The sequence below is a fragment of the Melanotaenia boesemani genome, chromosome 12, assembly GCF_017639745.1.
Source record: "Melanotaenia boesemani isolate fMelBoe1 chromosome 12, fMelBoe1.pri, whole genome shotgun sequence".
In the NCBI taxonomy this organism is placed as follows: domain Eukaryota; kingdom Metazoa; phylum Chordata; class Actinopteri; order Atheriniformes; family Melanotaeniidae; genus Melanotaenia; species Melanotaenia boesemani.
In genome coordinates this window covers 866,916-883,641 of record NC_055693.1, presented here as the reverse complement: position 1 = coordinate 883,641, position 16,726 = coordinate 866,916, and the positions used below count along the sequence as shown (strand labels likewise).

General features: G+C 47.0%; 1 protein-coding gene across 3 annotated transcripts in view; it reads right to left on the bottom strand.

Moving 5' to 3' along the window:
• Positions 1-360: 360 nt before the first annotated feature.
• Positions 361-16,726, bottom strand: part of mylka (myosin, light chain kinase a) — a 132,782-nt gene continuing 116,416 nt past the window's right edge. For all 3 annotated transcript variants that reach the window (XM_042002376.1, XM_042002377.1, XM_042002378.1), the window contains exons 37-38: positions 1,049-1,161; positions 361-789 (exon numbers count right to left, since the gene is read on the bottom strand). In XM_042002376.1, coding sequence (XP_041858310.1) covers positions 664-789; positions 1,049-1,161 — 239 coding nt within the window. In that variant the 3' untranslated portion in view covers positions 361-663. The remainder of the gene's footprint in view (positions 790-1,048; positions 1,162-16,726) is intronic.

Below are 16,726 nucleotides of genomic sequence, written 5' to 3'. Positions count from 1 at the left end.
GGAGGAGCCAGTGTTTGTCAGGGGGCGGAGATTAACACAAAGTAGGTCATGTGGGGGGGAGGAGCCTTTATTTGTCAGACATCATGGGGGCGGATTTTAACAGAGTAGGTCATATCTTCAGGCTGATTTTAGTCAAAAATCTAAAATTATTTTCAACTGATTTTCCCAAATTGTTTCATTTATGTTTAGATATATGTAATCTGTAATATCTGTAATTTTCTCTATTTCTCTTTTATTTTAATTATTGTTTACATCCTTTAGTTTTCCTTTTAATCTCTGAAAATATGAAGAGATGAAAATGTTTTAAAGTAAAGATTAATAGATCTGATCTTAAAACAGAATAAAAATAAAGATCAACCTAAACAATAAATATAACCAAACTAATAAATGAACAAATAAGGAAATTTATTCAAATGAATTACTTGTCTTTTATGTTTATTTTGTATTAATTATTATGTAAATTTGTTAATTTTTTTCTGATTCTTTCTCAGCTTCATTTTTTATGGTGAACAGTTCTGCACATGCTCAGTGTGTCACTCTACATGTACAGGTGTGTGTGAAACTCCGCCCACCAGCTCCTCTATCACTGTGGCTCATTTTTTCTGATCAGGTTTGACAACCGAGCTTCCTCCTCCTCCTGTGGGAGTCCAGACAGCCAGGTGTTTACTCTTCCTCCTCCTCCTCCTCCTCCCCAGCCATCACCTCCACCAGCAGCTCGGCGGTGCAGGTGGCCTCTCCGAGGCTGTTGACGGCCTTCACCGTGTACTTGGCGTCATCATCTCCCGACACCTGAAGTTTCCATCAGAAAAAAAACATTTTCTTATTTTAATCTGCAAACATGAAACAAATCTTCACATTTTCTCTGATCCAAACTGAACCTGCAGCATCTTCCTCTGCAGTTTTTATTCTTCTTCCATTCATTTTTCTTTCTGTCGGACCTTTATTTAACCAGGTGGTCCCACAGAGACTCCAGGCTCAGACAGCATTTATTTCCAGCCACGACTGACGTGGAGGAAAGTTTAGGGAAAGTGAAGAGTTGACCTCTGACCTCAGAAATGACCAGACTGCAGTTCCCGTCCTCGTCGTAGTCAATCTGGAAGTGTCGGGTCTCCTTGATGGGCTGGTCGTCCTTGTACCAGACCACCTCCGGGTCCGGATAACCTGCAACATGTTCCCACAACGTTTTTCTTTCATTAACAACGATTGTACTCAACTTAAACTAGAAGATGTTCATCAGCAGGGGCGCTCTCCAGCTGCAGCTTCGCCGATAATAATAATAATTAAAGCCGCAAGCGGCATCCATCGGGTCCGAGCGTCCTGGCAACCGCCACCCGATGTTGCCATGACAACAGGTGGTGTAATGCGTTAAGGACCCAACGTGTATGAATCCTGTCAAGTTTGGTGCAGTTCCCATGTATTGCTATGGAGATATGAGCAAACCGTGTTTCATGGCGAGAAGGCTTTTTCCGTCGGTTGCCACGGTAACACAGTTTCTCCTATTAGAAAGATTTGAGGAGCGTTTGGTCCCCAACTTGTCAGGAAGCTTCCCACCAAGTTTGGAGTCAGTCGCACGAATCCCCTCAGACTAGTTCGTTCAAATACGATGTGTGTAAAGTGCAAAAAATGGCAAAAAAATGGCCGCACACGCCAAGATGGCAGGCACCCCGTTTCCATGGCAACAGGTGTTTCATTGACTTTTTTGCTCAATTCAGGGTGGTACACGTGTGTGCCGAGTTTCGTGTTCCTACGTCGAAGTAGACTTTTGGGACCCCATTCATTTGGGGATTTTTGGGGTGTCTAGGTGGCGCTGTTGAGCCAATTTTGTATTGAAGTGTATGCGGACCTTAGAATATCGCGATTTTCACCGGGCTTGACGTGTGTGGCAAGTTTCACAACTTTTCATGGGTGTTTAGGGGGTCAAATTTGGCCTTGAAGCGCTTAGGAGAAAAAGAAAAATAAACATTTCAGGAACAATAGGGCCCCGCCATACTTCGTATGGCTCGGACCCTAATTATAATTAAAGCTGCAAGCAGCATCCATCTGGTCCGAGCGGCCTGGACCCCGCCACCCGATGTCGCCATGACAACAGGTGTTGTAATGCGTTAAGGACCCAAAGTGTATGAATCCTGTCAAGTTTGGTGCAGTTCCCATTTATTCCTGTGGAGATATTAGCAAACCGTGTTTCATGGCGAGAAGGCGTTTTTCCGTCGGTTCCCACGGTGACACGGTTTTTCCCTATTAGAAAGATTTGAGGAGCGTTTGGCCCCACACTTGTCAGGAAGCTTCCCACCAAGTGTGGAGTCAGTCGCACGAATCCCCTCAGACGAGTTCGTTCAAATGGCAGTGAAATCCAAGATGGCGGCCACCCCGTTCCCATGGCAACAGGTGTTTGATTGACTTCTTTGCTGGACTTGGGGTGTCACAGGTATGAATACTGTGAACTTTGGTGCAGATCCCATGTATTTCTATAGAGATATGAGCAAACCGTGTTTAATGGCGAGGTCTTTTCCATCGGTTGCCACGGTAACACGCTTTCTGCTATTAGAAAGATTTGAGGAGCGTTTGGTCCCCAACTTGTCAGGAAGCTTCCCACCAAGTTTGGAGTCCGTGGCACGAATCCCCTCAGACTAGTTCGTTCAAATACGATGTGTGTAAAGTGCAAAAAATGTCAAAAAAATGACCGTACACACCAAGATGGCGGGCGCCCCGTTGCCATGGCGACAGGTGTTACATGGAGTTTTTTGGTCAACACGGGGTGGTACACGTGTGTGCCAAGTTTCGTGTTCCTACGTTGAAGTAGACTTCCGGGGCCCCATTCATGTGGTGATTTTTGGTGACTCTAGGTGGCGCTGTTGAGCCAATTTTGCATTGAATAGTATGCGGACCTTATAATATCCGATTTTCGCCGGGCTTGACGTGTGTGCCAAGTTTCACAACTTTTCATGGGTGTTTAGGGGGTGAAATTTGGCGTCGAAATGCTTAGGAGGAGAAGGAGAATTAAAGCCGCAAGCGGCATCCATCGGGTCCGAGCTGCCTGGACCCCGCCACCCGATGTCGCCATGACAACAGGTGGTGTAACGCGTTAAGGACCCAACGTGTGTGAATACTGTCAAGTTTGGTGCAGTTCCCATTCATTCCTGTGGAGATATAAGCAAAGCGTGTTTCATGGCGAGAAGGCGTTTTCTGTCGGTTGCCACGGTAACACGCTTTCTCCTATTAGAAAGATTTGAGGAGCGTTTGGTCTCCAACTTGTCAGGAAGGTTCCCACCAAGTTTGGAGTCAGTCGTACGAATCCCCTTAGACTAGTTCGTTAAAATGGCAGTGGAATCCAAGATGGCGGGCAGTCCATTGCCATGGCAACAGGTGTTCTATTGACATCAATGCTGGACTTGGGGTGTCACAAGTATGAATCCTGTCAAGTTTGGTGCAGATCCCACGTATTCCTATGGACATATAAGCAAACCGTGTTTCATGGCGAGGGCATTTTTCCGTTGGTTGCCACGGTTACACGCTTTTTCCTATTAGAAAGATTTGAGGAGCGTTTGGTCCCCAACTTGTCAGGAAGGTTCCCACCAAGTTTGGAGTCAGTTGCACGAATCCCCTCAGACTAGTTCGTTGAAATGGCAGTGAAATCCAAGATGGTGGGCACCCCGTTGCCATGGCAACAGGTGTTTGATGGACTTCTTTGCTGGACTTGGGGTGTTACACGTATGAATACTGTCAAGTTTGGTGCAGTTCCTCTGTATTCCTATGGAGATATAAGCAAAACGCGTTTCATGGCGAGAAGGCTTTTTCTGTCGGTTGCCACGGTTACACGCTTTTTCCTATTAGAAAGATTTGAGGAGCGTTTGGTCCCCAACTTGTCAGGAAGCTTCCCACCAAGTTTGGAGTCAGTCGCACGAATCCCCTCAGACTAGTTTGTGAAAATGTGAGTGAAATCCAAGATGGCGGGCGACCCGTTGCCATGGCAACAGGTGTTTGATTGACTTCTTTGCTGGACTTGGGGTGTGACACGTATGAATACTGTCAACTTTGTTGCAGATCCCATCTATTTCTGTGGAGATATGAGCAAACCGTGTTTAATGGCGAGGTCTTTTTCCATCGGTTGCCACGGTAACACGCTTTCTGCTATTAGAAAGATTTGAGGAGCGTTTGGTCCCCAACTTGTCAGGAAGGTCCCCACCGAGTTTGGAGTCGGTTGGACCATTCCCCTCAGACTAGTTCGTTCAAATGGCAGTGAAATCCAAGATGGCGGGCGACCCGTTGCCATGGTAACAGGTGTTTGATTGACTTCTTTGCTGTACTTGGGGTGTCACACGTATGAATACTGTGAAGTTTGGTGGAGATCCCATCTATTTCTATGGAGATATAAGCAAACCGTGTTTCATGGCGAGAAGGCGTTTTTCCGTCTGTTGCCACGGTAACATGCTTTCTGCTATTAGAAAGATTTGAGGAGCGTTTGGTCCCCAACTTGTCAGGAAGCTTCCCATCAAGTTTGGAGTCAATCGCAGGAATCCCCTCAGACTAGTTCGTTCAAATACGATGTGTGTAAAGTGGAAAAAATGGCAAAAAAAATGGCCGCACACGCCAAGATGGCGGGCACCCCGTTGCCATGGCAACATGTGTTACATTGAGTTTTTTGGTCAACACGGGGTGGTACACGTGTGTGCCGAGTTTCGTCTTCCTACGTTGAAGTAGACTTCCTGTTCCCCATTGATGTGGTGATTTTTGGTGACTGTAGGTGGCGCTGTTGAGCCAATTTTGCACTGAATAGTATGCGGACCTTAGAATATCCGATTTTCGCCGGGCTTGACGTGTGTGCCAAGTTTCACAACTTTTCATGGGTGTTTAGGGGGTCAAATTTGGCGTCGAAATGCTTAGGAGGAGGAGGAGAAGGAGAATAATAATAAACATAGCAGAAACAATAGGGCCTTGCCATACTTTGTATGGCTCGGACCCTAATAATAATTAAAGCCGCAAGCGGCATCCATCGGGTCCGAGCGGCCTGGACCCCGCCACCCGTGTCCTAAACCTTTTCCTAGCATGGTAGGTAACCTGGTAACATCATAGTTAACATGGTAAAACACCCAGCTGAAAATCTGAAATGTTGATATACTTAGTTAGCATTTTTTCCTAGCATGCTAATTTGCTAGCTAACATGCTATCTTGCCATGACAACAGGTGTTGTAATGCGTTAGGGACCCAACAAGTATGAATCCTGTCAAGTTTGGTACAGTTCCAATGTTTTCCTATGGAGATATAAGCAAACCGTGTTTCATGGCGAGAAGGCTTTTTGCCAAGGTTGCCACGGTTACACGCTTTCTCCTATTAGAAAGATTTGAGGAGCGTTTGGTCCCCAACTTGTCAGGAAGCTTCCCACCAAGTTTGGAGTCAGTCGCACGAATCCCCTCAGACTAGTTTGTTAAAATGGCAGTGAAATCCAAGATGGCGGGCGACCCGTTGCCATGGTAACAGGTGTTTGATTGACTTCTTTGCTGTACTTGGGGTGTCACACGTATGAATACTGTGAAGTTTGGTGGAGATCCCATCTATTTCTATGGAGATATAAGCAAACCGTGTTTCATGGCGAGAAGGCGTTTTTCCGTCTGTTGCCACGGTAACATGCTTTCTGCTATTAGAAAGATTTGAGGAGCGTTTGGTCCCCAACTTGTCAGGAAGCTTCCCATCAAGTTTGGAGTCAATCGCACGAATCCCCTCAGACTAGTTCGTTCAAATACGATGTGTGTAAAGTGGAAAAAATGGCAAAAAAATGGCCGCACACGCCAAGATGGCGGGCACCCCGTTGCCATGGCAACATGTGTTACATTGAGTTTTTTGGTCAACACGGGGTGGTACACGTGTGTGCCGAGTTTCGTCTTCCTACGTTGAAGTAGACTTCCTGTTCCCCATTCATGTGGTGATTTTTGGTGACTGTAGGTGGCGCTGTTGAGCCAATTTTGCACTGAATAGTATGCGGACCTTAGAATATCCGATTTTCGCCGGGCTTGACGTGTGTGCCAAGTTTCACAACTTTTCATGGGTGTTTAGGGGGTCAAATTTGGCGTCGAAATGCTTAGGAGGAGGAGGAGAAGGAGAATAATAATTAAAGCCGCAAGCGGCATCCATCGGGTCCGAGCTGCCTGGACCCCGCCACCCGATGTCACCATGACAACAGGTGGTGTAACGCGTTAAGGACCCAACGTGTGTGAATACTGTCAAGTTTGGTGCAGTTCCCAGTCATTCCTGTGGAGATATAAGCAAACCGTGTTTAATGGCGAGAAGGCGTTTTCTGTCGGTTGCCACGGTAACACGCTTTCTGCTATTAGAAAGATTTGAGGAGCGTTTGGTCCCCAACTTGTCAGGAAGCTTCCCACCAAGTTTGGAGTCCGTGGCACGAATCCCCTCAGACTAGTTCGTTCAAATACGATGTGTGTAAAGTGCAAAAAATGTCAAAAAAATGACCGTACACACCAAGATGGCGGGCGCCCCGTTGCCATGGCGACAGGTGTTACATGGAGTTTTTTGGTCAACACGGGGTGGTACACGTGTGTGCCAAGTTTCGTGTTCCTACGTTGAAGTAGACTTCCGGGGCCCCATTCATGTGGTGATTTTTGGTGACTCTAGGTGGCGCTGTTGAGCCAATTTTGCACTGAATAGTATGCGGACCTTATAATATCCGATTTTCGCCGGGCTTGACGTGTGTGCCAAGTTTCACAACTTTTCATGGGTGTTTAGGGGGTGAAATTTGGCGTCGAAATGCTTAGGAGGAGAAGGAGAATTAAAGCCGCAAGCGGCATCCATCGGGTCCGAGCTGCCTGGACCCCGCCACCCGATGTCGCCATGACAACAGGTGGTGTAACGCGTTAAGGACCCAACGTGTGTGAATACTGTCAAGTTTGGTGCAGTTCCCATTCATTCCTGTGGAGATATAAGCAAAGCGTGTTTCATGGCGAGAAGGCGTTTTCTGTCGGTTGCCACGGTAACACGCTTTCTCCTATTAGAAAGATTTGAGGAGCGTTTGGTCTCCAACTTGTCAGGAAGGTTCCCACCAAGTTTGGAGTCAGTCGTACGAATCCCCTTAGACTAGTTCGTTAAAATGGCAGTGGAATCCAAGATGGCGGGCAGTCCATTGCCATGGCAACAGGTGTTCTATTGACATCAATGCTGGACTTGGGGTGTCACAAGTATGAATCCTGTCAAGTTTGGTGCAGATCCCACGTATTCCTATGGACATATAAGCAAACCGTGTTTCATGGCGAGGGCATTTTTCCGTTGGTTGCCACGGTTACACGCTTTTTCCTATTAGAAAGATTTGAGGAGCGTTTGGTCCCCAACTTGTCAGGAAGGTTCCCACCAAGTTTGGAGTCAGTTGCACGAATCCCCTCAGACTAGTTCGTTGAAATGGCAGTGAAATCCAAGATGGTGGGCACCCCGTTGCCATGGCAACAGGTGTTTGATGGACTTCTTTGCTGGACTTGGGGTGTTACACGTATGAATACTGTCAAGTTTGGTGCAGTTCCTCTGTATTCCTATGGAGATATAAGCAAAACGCGTTTCATGGCGAGAAGGCTTTTTCTGTCGGTTGCCACGGTTACACGCTTTTTCCTATTAGAAAGATTTGAGGAGCGTTTGGTCCCCAACTTGTCAGGAAGCTTCCCACCAAGTTTGGAGTCAGTCGCACGAATCCCCTCAGACTAGTTTGTGAAAATGTGAGTGAAATCCAAGATGGCGGGCGACCCGTTGCCATGGCAACAGGTGTTTGATTGACTTCTTTGCTGGACTTGGGGTGTGACACGTATGAATACTGTCAACTTTGTTGCAGATCCCATCTATTTCTGTGGAGATATGAGCAAACCGTGTTTAATGGCGAGGTCTTTTTCCATCGGTTGCCACGGTAACACGCTTTCTGCTATTAGAAAGATTTGAGGAGCGTTTGGTCCCCAACTTGTCAGGAAGGTCCCCACCGAGTTTGGAGTCGGTTGGACCATTCCCCTCAGACTAGTTCGTTCAAATGGCAGTGAAATCCAAGATGGCGGGCGACCCGTTGCCATGGTAACAGGTGTTTGATTGACTTCTTTGCTGTACTTGGGGTGTCACACGTATGAATACTGTGAAGTTTGGTGGAGATCCCATCTATTTCTATGGAGATATAAGCAAACCGTGTTTCATGGCGAGAAGGCGTTTTTCCGTCTGTTGCCACGGTAACATGCTTTCTGCTATTAGAAAGATTTGAGGAGCGTTTGGTCCCCAACTTGTCAGGAAGCTTCCCATCAAGTTTGGAGTCAATCGCAGGAATCCCCTCAGACTAGTTCGTTCAAATACGATGTGTGTAAAGTGGAAAAAATGGCAAAAAAATGGCCGCACACGCCAAGATGGCGGGCACCCCGTTGCCATGGCAACATGTGTTACATTGAGTTTTTTGGTCAACACGGGGTGGTACACGTGTGTGCCGAGTTTCGTCTTCCTACGTTGAAGTAGACTTCCTGTTCCCCATTGATGTGGTGATTTTTGGTGACTGTAGGTGGCGCTGTTGAGCCAATTTTGCACTGAATAGTATGCGGACCTTAGAATATCCGATTTTCGCCGGGCTTGACGTGTGTGCCAAGTTTCACAACTTTTCATGGGTGTTTAGGGGGTCAAATTTGGCGTCGAAATGCTTAGGAGGAGGAGGAGAAGGAGAATAATAATAAACATAGCAGAAACAATAGGGCCTTGCCATACTTTGTATGGCTCGGACCCTAATAATAATTAAAGCCGCAAGCGGCATCCATCGGGTCCGAGCGGCCTGGACCCCGCCACCCGTGTCCTAAACCTTTTCCTAGCATGGTAGGTAACCTGGTAACATCATAGTTAACATGGTAAAACACCCAGCTGAAAATCTGAAATGTTGATATACTTAGTTAGCATTTTTTCCTAGCATGCTAATTTGCTAGCTAACATGCTATCTTGCCATGACAACAGGTGTTGTAATGCGTTAGGGACCCAACAAGTATGAATCCTGTCAAGTTTGGTACAGTTCCAATGTTTTCCTATGGAGATATAAGCAAACCGTGTTTCATGGCGAGAAGGCTTTTTGCCAAGGTTGCCACGGTTACACGCTTTCTCCTATTAGAAAGATTTGAGGAGCGTTTGGTCCCCAACTTGTCAGGAAGCTTCCCACCAAGTTTGGAGTCAGTCGCACGAATCCCCTCAGACTAGTTTGTTAAAATGGCAGTGAAATCCAAGATGGCGGGCGACCCGTTGCCATGGTAACAGGTGTTTGATTGACTTCTTTGCTGTACTTGGGGTGTCACACGTATGAATACTGTGAAGTTTGGTGGAGATCCCATCTATTTCTATGGAGATATAAGCAAACCGTGTTTCATGGCGAGAAGGCGTTTTTCCGTCTGTTGCCACGGTAACATGCTTTCTGCTATTAGAAAGATTTGAGGAGCGTTTGGTCCCCAACTTGTCAGGAAGCTTCCCATCAAGTTTGGAGTCAATCGCACGAATCCCCTCAGACTAGTTCGTTCAAATACGATGTGTGTAAAGTGGAAAAAATGGCAAAAAAATGGCCGCACACGCCAAGATGGCGGGCACCCCGTTGCCATGGCAACATGTGTTACATTGAGTTTTTTGGTCAACACGGGGTGGTACACGTGTGTGCCGAGTTTCGTCTTCCTACGTTGAAGTAGACTTCCTGTTCCCCATTCATGTGGTGATTTTTGGTGACTGTAGGTGGCGCTGTTGAGCCAATTTTGCACTGAATAGTATGCGGACCTTAGAATATCCGATTTTCGCCGGGCTTGACGTGTGTGCCAAGTTTCACAACTTTTCATGGGTGTTTAGGGGGTCAAATTTGGCGTCGAAATGCTTAGGAGGAGGAGGAGAAGGAGAATAATAATTAAAGCCGCAAGCGGCATCCATCGGGTCCGAGCTGCCTGGACCCCGCCACCCGATGTCACCATGACAACAGGTGGTGTAACGCGTTAAGGACCCAACGTGTGTGAATACTGTCAAGTTTGGTGCAGTTCCCAGTCATTCCTGTGGAGATATAAGCAAACCGTGTTTAATGGCGAGAAGGCGTTTTCTGTCGGTTGCCACGGTAACACGCTTTCTCCTATTAGAAAGATTTGAGGAGCGTTTGGTCTCCAACTTGTCAGGAAGCTTCCCACCAAGTTTGGAGTCAGTCGTACGAATCCCCTTAGACTAGTTCGTTCAAATGGCAGTGAAATCCAAGATGGCGGGCAGTCCGTTGCCATGGCAACAGGTGTTCTATTGACATCAATGCTGGACTTGGGGTGTCACAAGTATGAATCCTGTCAAGTTTGGTGCAGATCCCACGTATTCCTATGGACATATAAGCAAACCGTGTTTCATGGCGAGGGCATTTTTCCGTCGGTTGCCACGGTTAAACGCTTTTTCCTATTAGAAAGATTTGAGGAGCGTTTGGTCCCCAACTTGTCTGGAAGGTTTCCACCAAGTTTGGAGTCAGTCGCACGAATCCCCTCAGACAAGTTCGTTCAAATACGATGTGTGTAAAGTGCAAAAAATGGCAAATAAATGGCCGCACACGCCAAGATGGCGGGCGCCCCGTTGCCATGGCAACAGGTGTTCTATTGAATTTTTTGGTCGGCTCAGCATGTTACACGTGTGTGCCAAGTTTCGTCTTCCTATGTTGAAGTAGACGTTCGGGACCCCATTCATTTGGGGAATTTTTGTGTCCGTAGGTGGCGCTGTTGAGCCAATTTTGCATTGAAGTCAATGCGGACTTTAGAATATAAAATTTTTCACCGGGCTTGATGTGTGTGGCAAGTTTCACAACTTTTCATGGGTGTTTAGGGGGTCAAATTTGGCCTCGAAATGCTTAGAAGGAGGAGAAGAATAATTAAAGCCGCAAGCGGCATCCATCGGGTCCGAGCGGCCTGGACCCCGCCACCCGTGTCCTAAACCTTTTCCTAGCATGGTAGGTAACCTGGTAACATCATAGTTAACATGGTAAAACACCCAGCTGAAATGTTGATATACTTAGTTAGCATTTTTTCCTAGCATGCTAATTTGCTAGCTAACATGCTATGTTGCCATGACAACAGGTGTTGTAATGCGTTAGGGACCCAACAAGTATGAATCCTGTCAAGTTTGGTACAGTTCCAATGTCTTCCTATGGAGATATAAGCAAACCGTGTTTCATGGCGAGAAGGCGTTTTGCCAAGGTTGCCACGGTAACACGCTTTTTCCTATTAGAAAGATTTGAGGAGCGTTTGGTCCCAAACTTGTCAGGAAGGTCCCCACCAAGTTTGGAGTCAGTCGCACGAATCCCCTCAGACTAGTTCGTTGAAATAGGATGTGTGTAAAGTGCAAAAAATGGTCCAAAAATGGCCGTACACGCCAAGATGGCGGGCACCCCGTTGCCATGGCAACACGTGTTTTATTGACTTTTTTGCTCGACTCGGGCTATTACACGTGTGTGCCGAGTTTCGTGTTCCTACGTGGAAGTAGACTTTTGGGACCCCATTCAATTGGGGATTTTTGGGGTGTCTAGGGGGCGCTGTTGAGCCAATTTTACATTGACGTGTATGCGGACCTTACAGTATTTCAATTTTCACCGGGCTTGAGGTGTGTGCCAAGTTTCACAACTTTTCATGGGTGTTTAGAGGGTGATATTTGGGCTCAAAGTTCTTAGAAGAATAATAATAATAATAAAGCCGCAAGCGGCATCCATCGGGTCCGAGCTGCCTGGACCCCGCCACCCGATGTCGCCATGACAACAGGTGGTGTAATGCTTTAAGGACTCAACGTGAATGAATCCTGTCAAGTTTGGTGCAGTTCCCATTTATTCCTGTGGAGATATAAGCAAACCGTGTTTCATGGCGAGAAGGCGTTTTTCCGTGCGTTGCCACGGTAACACGCTTCCTCCTATTAGAAAGATTTGAGGAGCGTTTGGTCCCCAACTTGTCAGGAAGGTCCCCACCAAGTTTGGAGTCAGTCGCACGAATCCCCTCAGACTAGATCGTTCAAATGGCAATGAAATCCAAGATGGCGGCCACCCCGTTGCCATGGCAACAGGTGTTCGATTGACGTCTGTGCTGGACTTGGGGTGTGACAGGTATGAATACTGTGAACTTTGGTGCAGATCCCAAGTATTGCTATGGAGATATGAGCAAACCGTGTTTCATGGCGAGAAGGCTTTTCCGTCGGTTGCCACGGTTACAGGCTTTTTCCTATTAGAAAGATTTGAGGAGCGTTTGGTCCCCAACATGTCAGGAAGGTCCCCACCAAGTTTGGAGTCGGTCGCACGAATCCCCTCAGACTAGTTCGTTCAAATGACAATGAAATCCAAGATGGCGGCCACCCCGTTGCCATGGCAACAGGTGTTCGATTGACTTTTTTGCTGGACTTGGGGTGTCACAGGTATGAATCCTGTCAAGTTTGGTGCAGATCCCGTGTATTTCTATGGAGATATTAGCAAACCGTGTTTCATGGCGAGAAGGCCTTTTTCTGTAGGTTGCCACGGTAACATGCTTTCTGCTATTAGAGAGATTTGAGGAGCGTTTGGTCCCCAACTTGTCAGGAAGCTTCCCACCAAGTTTGGAGTCAATCGCACGAATCCCCTCAGACTAGTTCGTTCAAATACGATGTGTGTAAAGTGGAAAAAATGGCAAAAAAATGACCGTACACGCCAAGATGGCGGGCACCCCGTTTCCATGGCAACAGGTGTTTCATTGACTTTTTTGCTCGACTCGGGGTGTTACACGTGTGTGCCAAGTTTCGTCATCCTACGTTAAAATAGACGTTCCCGGACCCCATTCTATGAGGTATTTTGTTGACTTCTAGGTGGCGCTGTTGAGCCGATTTTGCATTGAAGTCAATGCGGACTTTAGAATATGAAATTTTTCACCGGGCTTGATGTGTGTGCCAAATTTCACAACTTTTCATGGGTGTTTAGGGGGTGATATTTAGGCTCAAAATGCTTAGAAGGAGAAGGAGAACAATAATAAACATTTCAGGAACAATAGGGCCTTGCCATACTTTGTATGGCTCGGACCCTAATTAAAGCCGCAAGCGGCATCCATCAGGTCCGAGCGGCCTGGACACCGCCACCCGATGTCGCCATGACAACAGGTGGTGTAATGCGTTAAGGACCCAACCTGTATGAATCCTGTCAAGTTTGGTGCAGATCCCACGTATTCCTATGGAGATATAAGCAAACCGTGTTCCATGGCGAGAAGGCATTTTTCTGTTGGTTGCCACGGTTACACGCTTTTTCCTATTAGAAAGATTTGAGGAGCGTTTGGTCCCCAACTTGTCAGGAAGCTTCCCACCAAGTTTGGAGTCAGTCGCACTAATCCCCTCAGACTAGTTCGTTAAAATGGGAGTGAAATCCAAGATGGCGGGCGACCCGTTGCCATGGTAACAGGTGTTTGATTGACTTCTTTGCTGTACTTGGGGTGTCACACGTATGAATACTGTGAAGTTTGGTGGAGATCCCATCTATTTCTATGGAGATATAAGCAAACCGTGTTTCATGGCGAGAAGGCGTTTTTCCGTCTGTTGCCACGGTAACATGCTTTCTGCTATTAGAAAGATTTGAGGAGCGTTTGGTCCCCAACTTGTCAGGAAGCTTCCCACCAAGTTTGGAGTCAATCGCACGAATCCCCTCAGACTAGTTCGTTCAAATACGATGTGTGTAAAGTGGAAAAAATGGCAAAAAAATGGCCGCACACGCCAAGATGGCGGGCACCCCGTTGCCATGGCAACATGTGTTACATTGAGTTCTTTGGTCAACACGGGGTGGTACACGTGTGTGTCGAGTTTCGTCTTCCTACGTTGAAGTAGACTTCCTGTTCCCCATTCATGTGGTGATTTTTGGTGACTCTAGGTGGCGCTGTTGAGGCAATTTTACATTGAATAGTATGCGGACCTTATAATATCCGATTTTCGCCGGGCTTGACGTGTGTGCCAAGTTTCACAACTTTTCATGGGTGTTTAGGGGGTCAAATTTGGCGTCGAAATGCTTAGGAGGAGGAGGAGAAGGAGAATAATAATAAACATAGCAGAAACAATAGGGCCTTGCCATACTTTGTATGGCTCGGACCCTAATAAACATAGCAGAAACAATAGGGCCTTGCCATACTTTGTATGGCTCGGACCCTAATAAACATTTCAACTACAATAGGGTCTCGCCATACTTTGTATGGCTCGGACCCTAATAATAATTAAAGCCGCAAGCGGCATCCATCGGGTCCGAGCTGCCTGGACCCCGCCACCTGATGTCGCCATGACAACAGGTGGTGTAATGCGTTAAGAACCCAACGTGTATGAATCCTGTCAAGTTTGGTGCAGTTCCAAAATACTGCTATGAAGATATGAGCAAACCGTGTCTCATGGCGAGAAGGCTTTTTCCGTCAGTTGCCACGGTAACGCGCTTTTTCCTATTAGAAAGATTTGAGGAGCGTTTGGTCCCCAACTTGTCAGGAAGCTTCCCACCAAGTTTGGAGTCAGTGGCACGAATCCCCTCAGACTAGTTCGCTCAAATGGCAGTGAAATCCAAGATGGCGGGCACGCCGTTGCCATGGCAACAGGTGTTGGATTGACTTCTTTGCTGGACTTGGGGTGTGACAGGTATGAATACTGTGAACTTTGGTGCAGATCCCCTGTATTTCCATGGAGATATGAGCAACTGTGTTTCATGGCGAGAAGGGTTTTTCCGTCGGTTGCCACGGTAACACGCTTTTTCCTATTAGAAAGATTTGAGGAGCGTTTGGTCCCCAACTTGTCAGGAAGCTTCCCACCAAGTTTGGAGTCAGTCGCACGAATCCCCTCAGACTAGTTCGTTCAAATGGCAATGAAATCCAAGATGGCGGCCACCCCGTTGCCATGGCAACAGGTGTTCGATTGACTTATTTGCTGGACTTGGGGTGTCACCAGTATGAATACTGTCAAGTTTGGTGCAGATCCCATCTATTTCGATGGAGATATGAGCAAACCGTGTTTCATGGCGAGAAGGCGTTTTTCCGTCGGTTGCCACGGTAACACGCTTTCTGCTATTAGAAAGATTTGAGGAGCGTTTGGTCCCCAACTTCTCAGTAAGCTTCCCACCAAGTTTGGAGTCAGTCGCACGAATCCCCTCAGACTAGTTCGTTCAAATACGATGTGTGTAAAGTGCAAAAAATGGGAAAAAAATGGCCGCACACGCCAAGATGGCGGGCGCCCCGTTGCCATGGCGACAGGTGTTACATTGAGTTTTTTGGTCATCTCGGGGTGGTGCACGTGTGTGGCGAGTTTCGTCTTCCTACGTTGAAGTAGACTTCCGGGGCCCCATTCATGTGGTGATTTTTGGTGACTGTAGGTGGCGCTGTTGAGCCATTTTTGCATTGAAGTGTATGCGGACCTTATCATACCCGAGTTACGCCGAGCTTGACGTGTGTGCCAAGTTTCACAACTTTTCATGGGTGTTTAGGGGGTCATATTTGGGGTCGAAGCGCTTAGAAGAAGAACGGAGGAGAATAAACATTTCAACCACAATAGGGCCTTGCCATACTTCGTATGGCTCGGACCCTAATTAAAGCCGCAAGCGGCATCCATCGGGTCCGAGCGTCCTGGACCCCACCACCCGTCTCATACACCTTTTCCTGGCATGGTAGGTAATCATTTAACATGGTACGTAACACAGTAAAACGTCCAGCTGAGAATCTGAAATGTTGATATACCCAGTTAGCATTTTTTGCTAGCATGCTAATTTGCTAGCTAACATGCTATGTTGCCATGACAACAGGTGGTGTAATGCGTTAAGGACCCAACAAGTATGAATCCTGTCAAGTTTGGTGCAGTTCCCATGTCTTCCTATGGAAATATGAGCAACCGTGTTTCATGGCGAGAAGGCTTTTTTCCGTCGGTTGCCATGGTAACACGGTTTTTCCTATTAGAAAGATTTGAGGAGCGTTTGGTCCCCAACTTGTCAGGAAGCTTCCCACCAAGTTTGCAGTCAGTCGCACTAATCCCCTCAGACTAGTTCGTTCAAATGGCAGTGAAATCCAAGATGGCGGGCACACCGTTGCCATGGCAACAGGTGTTCGAATGACTTCTTTGCTGGGCTTGGGGTGTTACATGTATGAATACTGTGAACTTTAGTGCAGATCCCATGTATTTCTATGGAGATATGAGCAAACCGTGTTACATGGCGAGAAGGTCATTTTCCGTCGGTTGCCACGGTAACACGCTTTCTCCTATTAGAAAGATTTCAGGAGCGTTTGGTCCCCAACTTGTCAGGAAGCTTCCCACCAAGTTTGGAGTCAGTCGCACAAATCCCCTCAGACTAGTTCGTTCAAATACGATGTGTGTAAAGTGCAAAAAATGGCAAAAAAATGGCCGCACACACCAAGATGGCGGGCACCCCGTTTCCATGGCAACAGGTGTTTCATTGACTTTTTTGCTTGACTCGGGGTGTTACACGTGTGTGCTGAGTTTCGTCTTCCTACGTCGAAGTAGACGTTCAGGACCCTATTCATTTGGGTTTTTTTTTGGTCTCTAGGTGGCGCTGTTGAGCCACTTTTGCATTGAAGTGTATGCGGACCTTAGAATATCGCGATTTTCGCCGGGCTTGACGTGTGTGCCAAGTTTCACAACTTTTCATGGGTGTTTAGGGGGTCAAATTTGGGGTTGAAGCGCTTAGGAGGAGAAGGAGAAGAATAAACATTTCAGGAACAATAGGGCCTTGCCATACTTTGTATGGCTCGGACCCTAATAA